This window comes from Thunnus maccoyii, chromosome 9 (genome assembly GCF_910596095.1).
Source record: "Thunnus maccoyii chromosome 9, fThuMac1.1, whole genome shotgun sequence".
Classification (NCBI taxonomy): Eukaryota; Metazoa; Chordata; class Actinopteri; order Scombriformes; family Scombridae; genus Thunnus; species Thunnus maccoyii.
In genome coordinates this window covers 26,896,624-26,903,905 of record NC_056541.1, presented here as the reverse complement: position 1 = coordinate 26,903,905, position 7,282 = coordinate 26,896,624, and the positions used below count along the sequence as shown (strand labels likewise).

Below are 7,282 nucleotides of genomic sequence, written 5' to 3'. Positions count from 1 at the left end.
TATTTTTTTCTTTAGCCCTCGGACGGAGTTAGATGACCGAAACACGGTTTCTAAACTCACTTGAAGCTAACAAAACAAAAAAAAACGGACTTGGTAACGACTAGCTGACTAACTGTACTGAAAGCTAAAGCTAAGCTAGCGGTTAGCGTAGCTATCGTTAGCCTATAGCTTTAGGGACTCAAAAAGTTGAGCAGAATCCCAAAGGACTATATTCCACAGAAGGAAATCCCACCGCTGCCACCAGTGTAAGCGACGTGGGTGTGAGTGAGGGAATAAATCAGTCCAATACGTTCTGGGTTCTCCTCATAACTTTAGTCACCTTCAACAAACACAGCTCAGTCCAGTCATCACACACTTCTCATTCTCTTTCTCCCCTTCTCTCCCCTCAAAACTCTACCCACTGTCTGAACAGCGCCGCCAAGCGGCTGACACTACAATATCACCCAAACACTGCATCACTAAACATATGCAAACAGGCAATGTTCAACAAAACACAGTAAACTGATGTTTAACCTTACGTTTACACAACTTTTGCCCATAAGACACAACTTCACTCTTACATTTGTATAAATCTGTTGTATTACATGCCATCAGGAATTTAGAAACTACTGGGATATAAATTCAATCAAATTCATGTTTGTTATACAATAAACAAATAAGGAGTTCATAGAAAAGTGTCAATAATTATTCAAATGAAATGTCTCTGTAATCCTTTAGAGCAAGAAATAGTCACAAAAACAGAGAAAAGCATAAGGCACTGTGGAATAAAAATGGATTCTATCATAATCATTAAAAGTAGTACAGAAAACAATGTAGATATGCCAATATGATTATTTATTGTAGAATCAAATAATCATCATTTTTTATAATTTTTGTGTTCATTCTCCCTGTTGGTCACACTGCCCTAAAAGAGAAAAAGAATAACATTAAATATGTGAAAATACAATCAACATTTAATAGAAATATCTGGTAAAGCGTCTGGCGGTTTGACTAATTTGAATAATTGACATTATTGACTGATCGATTGACCGAACACAGAATTACAGATGAGCGAAACTTACAAGAAATCCTTTCATTCTGTAGATTTTGGCGAAAGGCGATTCCTCAACACAACCCAAAACACTGCAAGGTGTGTCCACATGTGGAAACCCCTCAACTACCTGAAGGGGGGGGAAACATAACCATGAATATGTAGAGAATAAAATGCTGAAGATGAAGTGTGAGGAGCCATGCTTACATTGTCCAGTGTGTCTGAAAGGCTGTCCAGTTCCCTTTTCCCTCCTGGGCTCAGTCCATATGACCAGTGCTGACAGCAGACCTGTGGCACCACTGAGCCCAGAAGCAGCAACCACAGTGCCAGGGTTTGCATAGCCATTCTGAGGAGGGAAAAAGCTTTATATTACACATATAAGCAGGTCAGTAATCTTCTTATTTTTCCTAATCTAACCCCAAATACTGTCATAGTCCTCAATTTTAGATTACACATGCCCAGATTTATGCATCACATCAGTGAAGTTTTTACCTTCTGTGCATAAGGCAAGCTGCTTCTCTGATTTGTTCTTGGCTGCTGTCCTTTGTGGAAGCCGATGCTGCTGCTGCTGAGCATTTTCCAAGGTTTATATGCTGCTTCCTTTCGTGTCAAAAGCCCAACACTTCACTGCAGGGGGTCACAAAGTGGGATTAAGCAACATTTACTGGTAACCCGCAGAGCTATTAAAAAGATTACAGTGTGTGATTTTTGTCCTTCCACAAAAAGAACAAGTGTTCATCATCAGACCAGCTTTGTGTATGGCCGTGAAGTACCTCCAGTCGTTTTCCAATACTTGCTGATAAACCAAAGATTCACAAATTAATGACAGAGAAAAAGACGAGGTGATAAAGACTTACTCTTCTTCATAGCAGTTTATTTATAACAGTCATTTATGGAAATATATTTCCACGGTCGAGTGCAATAATCATACTCAGGGAGAACTACACCGCCCCCTGTCTCAAACAAAAAAAAAAACAACCTCTGCCCCATATTGCATTCAGAGAGATGTATTAAAATAAATAACCATAGCTCTTTGTGATTTTCACACTCATGGTGAAATACACAACATGATTGCCTTCATCATTCATTCTCACAGGCTGGGTACCTACGATTGAACTGAGTGAATAGTATTACATCGGAGCAGCTTTGAGCTACAGCTAAAGAAACTTCACCAGTCAAAGGCGAGGATAGCTCTTCACACATGCAAACAGACAATGTCCAGTAAGAACTGAAGTGAGATTGTTCCTTAACAAAACATCTGCCCAATCTATTAATAGTGATTTTTTTTTTTTTTTGGAAGCACTGGATTTGATTTACATAAGATAACAAGCATTAAACATTTTTGGTGAAAAGATATAACATGTTACAAATCAAATATATACTTGTGCAAATACGTTCAAAAGCATGATTAAGTGATATACGTCATGTAAATGGAACATGTTTTCAGGCAAGTCCACAACATGTGAACACGGCCTTCTGTTAAAGCACACCAAGTTGGATTATTTTCTCACAATGGGATATGAGGAATAACGAATGTCGTACATAAACATTACAATAAGTAGTGACCACAGTCAAACGCATGCAACTGTGGATCTCTCACACACCGGATTACAAAAAAAACAAAACAAAAGACGTAGATTCACAGAGCGCAAAACGAGGGAGAGCTTTTTAAGAACACAATATTCAAAAGTAGGAAAAGAGAAACCTCACAGCTGTAAATCATGTATTGCATACCCAAGCTGTGTTTGAAAACTAGCCTGTCGCATAGTTTTATGGTGCATTAACAGCACCTCTGGCCTTTGAGACTGTGCTGTTGTATGGCTTTGGCTTGCATTGCTTCCTTTATAGTGTGTTGTATCCAGCAAAAGTAAGTTACATACTTAAAAGAGGAACGTACAGCGAGACAGTTATTGGTAAATGACCCCTTCAGTTTCTGCTACAGCAGCATTCAGTGAAGCTCAGTACTCTGAACTTTACTGCAAAAGTCTGGTTTTTGACTCCCATTAACATGTCAAGTAATATAAAATGAATATAAGTTATGCAAAAACATTAAATGAGTATAGTTGTTGGATCGCATCCAGACACATCTACATACACTAGGAACATTATTTTGTTTTGGTGATATATGTAGCTGAACATTTTAAAACATCCTACCATACAAACATACATGGACAACCCTGGATAAATTCTAGTGCAAGATATTTAAAGCTAATGTAACATAGGTGGAATGCCAGGGATGTGCATACAACTACCTGTGCTGTACACAGGTATAGAGAGATTGATAGTAGGGGAATATACTGTAAGAGGAACTGAGTAATAAAGAAGCCATCTGTGTCCAGACCGGACTTGTAGGCGTGTAACCGAGTTATCTGACACTCTGGGACATGTGCAGCGGGGTCAGCATCTCTTCAAAAATGGCTCCTTTCACATTGGATCCTCTCAGGTTTGCTTCTTGTAGATCACAGCCAGACAGGTCGCAGTTCTGCAAAGACGCAGCAGGGACAAAACAGTAAGACAGGAAGATTACATGAACTGGTGAAAAGCTTGTAATGTAAGTGGAGAACTGTAATGTATTATGAATGTCGTACAGAAGCCTGTTGAAAAATGTTCACACACTTGCTGGCAATTTCATACAAGTGTCATGGTGAAGTCCTGTTGCCTTATGGAAGCTTTCAGTTGCTTGTGTAAAGCTTGACATTAAGGGTTAAAATGTCAATGTCATTTTATCAAAGAAAGAATAAATGTCATTTGATTCATAACAAACAGTTAACATTTAGTTCAAAAAGTTTTTTCTTCAAGAAAAAATGGTTTGGCAGAAAATTAAAGGAATAGTTCAACATTTTGGGGAATACACTTTATCACAGACAACTTAAGGCACAAAAGCAATTGAATTCCAATACAAATATAAATATCAACTTCATTGTACTCATTAATTGGTTATTTACCTATTCAACTCTATGCAACTTTAGCTTAAATTTTGGGGATCCTGCTACTGGGCTATCAGTAGGGAAATTGTTTGGGGGAAAAAAAAAAAAAAGAGGGATTCAATTCAGGCTGACTATTATGTTCAGAGTCAAGTAATCTATCAATTATTTTTACAATTGTTTAGTCTACAAAATGTCAGAAAATAGTGAAAAATGCACAGCACAAGTTCCCCAGAGCCCATGTTTGCACATTGCTCGTTTTTTTTCCAAACAGTCCAATCCCCCCCAAAACTCTTCAACTTACACTGATATAAAACAAAGGAAAGCTTAATGTGTGAAGGGCTGGAAACAGAGAATGTTTGGTATTATTTCTTGATAAATTACTATAACAATTGATTTATCATCAAAATACTTGCAGATGAATTTTCTTTCAGTGGTGTAGTGGATTCATCTTAAAAACATCTGTAGGACAATTATTCAGATCTGCTTTGTTGCCCCATGATAAATACTAACTGTCATCTGCGTCAACATGTCTGTTTAAATGATCATTTTTAGAGATAATCCCTTCCGATAGCCTTGACTTAAATGTAAAGGATAGAAGATGATGGAGCAGAGAGGTGGATGGGAGAAGGAGGAAGAAGGAAGAGAATTTTTTTTTGAATTTTTAAAAACACCTTTATTTATCTAGTCATCAGATCAACAAAGCATTAAAAAAAACAACACCACCAGATTCAGCCCAGCATGCGTCCAAAGCAGAGCTCCTCCTTATCAATGGAGCACAGAACATTTTTATAACACCACACAGAGACAAAACAGTCCAGATCATTCATCAACCTGTAATAGTTGTGATCAATTTTCAGTCTGCTTGTTATCATTCTGATCAGTATGGTGATAACATCAAAGTCCAAAGAACCATTTATCTTGTTCTTTCTGCTGATATAAATGGCCATCTTAGCTTGGCCCAACAGAAAGTTGAACAACTGGCACTTATCACGAGTCCTCCTCGAGAGGTAAAGGAAAGGGAGGAAAATTACAGATACAGTTGAAAGAAGGTAAAGGAAAGAAAGGATGACAGGAAGACAGAAGAGAGGTGGATGGGAGAGGGAGGAAGATGGAGGAGAGGAAAAGTTGATGAGAGACAGGGAGATGAAGAAATGAAGGAAAATTAAGGACAGGAAAGGAGATCAATAAACAGAAAAACAGTAAAGACAGAAGATTAAGGAGGGGAAGGATGGACGGGTAAAACAAGAAAGATGAAATAGAGGAGGAATGTAGAATAAAAGGATAGGAGTTGGAGATGGAGGGTGGAGAGGTGAAAGAAAACATGAAAGTGAGGAAGAGTAGATGAGTTAGGGAGTGAGATGAGATGGAGAGAGTGAGTTGGTGAAGAAATGAGTGAAAGACCAAAGAGATGGATAGGAAGGGTTGAGGGGAGAAGAAGGAAGATGAAAGACAGGAATGATAGAAATGGTGTGTTTGAGAAATAGAGAAAGGAATATGAAGAAGGAAAAGGAAGAAAATGAATAAGAGGACAGGGGGAAATGTGAAGGATAGAAGATGATGGAGAAGAGAGGTGGATGGGAGAGGGAGGAAGAAGGAAGAGAGGTAAAGTTGATGAGAGACAGGGAGATGAAGAAATGAAGGAAAAGGGACAGGAAGGTGGAGATGTAAATAAAAAAGAAGGGTGGATGTTAAATGAAAGAAGATTATAAAAAATCCCTTCCATTCATGAAGAATTGAAAGGATGAAGAGGTAAAGGAACAAAAGATGTAAGGAAAGGAAGGAAAATGGACAGGAAGGATGGTAGGGTAAGGAAGAGAAAAATAGAGAAGGTGGAGAGGTAAAAGAAAAAAAGGAAAAAGAAAGGAGAGGGTGGGTGGATGGATGGCAAAGGAAGAAGAAAGGAAAATCAAGTGAAGGAGGATGGGAGAGAGCCCTACCTCCCATCCATGAAGGAAAAATGATGGAGATGAAGATGGAAAGGAAAAGTAGTGGAAGAAGAGATGATGGATAGAAAGGTACAGAGGAAGGAAGTGGAAGGAACATTTAAGAGAAAGAAAGAAAAAGACAGTAAGAGTAGAGGTGTAAAGGAGAGAGGGTGAGAGAAAAACTAAGATAAGATAAAGATAAAACGGTGGAAGATGATAGAATATAAAGGAAAGGAAAAGTGGATGGGTGAAACAGAGGGATTAAGGAGAGAAAGAATAGAGAGGAAGATGAAGGAGCCGGATAGGTAGAGGGTGGAATGGTATAGGAAACAAGATTAAAGATAAGAAGCATGGAGATGTAAAGGATAGAAAATAAAAGAAAGGGTGAAGAGGAAAAGGAAGGAATGTGGAGGATGAAAGGAGTATGAAAGGAAAAGTAAGAAGAATGAAGGAGAGAAAGAGTGGAGATGTTAAGGGTGGAGGATGAAGGAGAGAAATTGGAGAAGGAGATGAAAGATGGAAAGGGTTGAAAATCGAAGAATGAGAGATGAAGGGTAGAAAAAGTGGAGAGGAAAATGAAGGAAGATGATGAAGAGAAAGGGTGGATGTTAAAGAATAACGTAAAAGTAAAGTTAAGAGGTGAAGGAGGAGAAGGTTGGATGAGTAAAACCAGAGAGATGAAGGACAGGAGGAATGGAAAACAAAGAAGAGTTGGAGGAGATGGAGGGTGGAGAGGTGAAAGAGAAAACATTAATGAGAGGAAGAGTAGATGAATTAAGGAGCGAGATGGAGAGTGAATAGGTAAAGAAATGAGAGAAAGGCCAGAGAGATACAGGAAGAATAATGAAGGACAGGAAGGGTTGAGGGGAGAAGAAGGAAGATGAAAGACAGGAACATAAAGAATGAACTAAAGAGATGATGTTGAGAAATAGAGAAAGGAATATGACAAAGGAAAAGGGAGGGAAATAAAGAAGACAGGGAAAGGTAAAGATGATGGAGAAGAGAGGTGGATGGGAGAGGGAGATGAAGAAATTAAGGAAAATTAAGGACAGGAAGGGTGGGAGAGCAAGGAAGAGGAAAAACAGAGGGTGGGGAGGTAAAAAAAAAAGGGAAGAAAAGAAAGGAGAAGCTGGGAGGATGGACGCCAGAGGAAGGAAGAAAGAAAGGAAAGTCAAGTGAAGAAGGATGGGAGAGAGCCCTAGCTCCCCATGCATGAAGGAAAAAATGATAGAGATGAAGATGGAAAGAAAATGTAGTGGAAGAAGAGATGAGGGATAGAAAGGGACAGAGTTAGAGAAAGCAAGATGGAGGGATCATTTAAGGGAAAGAAAGAAAAGGACAGGAAGAGTGAAGGGTGGACTGGAGATGAAGATGGAAAGGGTTGAGAAGCAACAGAGGAG

General features: G+C 38.8%; 1 protein-coding gene across 1 annotated transcript; it reads right to left on the bottom strand.

The window, feature by feature from the left end:
* Positions 1 to 765: 765 nt before the first annotated feature.
* Positions 766 to 3,627, bottom strand: LOC121904423 (progonadoliberin-1-like). Its single transcript, XM_042422175.1, has 5 exons — positions 3,372 to 3,627; positions 1,523 to 1,657; positions 1,238 to 1,376; positions 1,062 to 1,160; positions 766 to 904 (listed from the first exon to the last, which is right to left on the bottom strand). The coding sequence occupies exons 2-5, from the start codon at positions 1,531 to 1,533 to the stop codon at positions 857 to 859; spliced, it is 297 nt and encodes a 98-aa protein (XP_042278109.1). The 5' UTR covers positions 1,534 to 1,657; positions 3,372 to 3,627; the 3' UTR covers positions 766 to 856.
* Between the last annotated feature and the right edge of the window lie 3,655 nt (positions 3,628 to 7,282).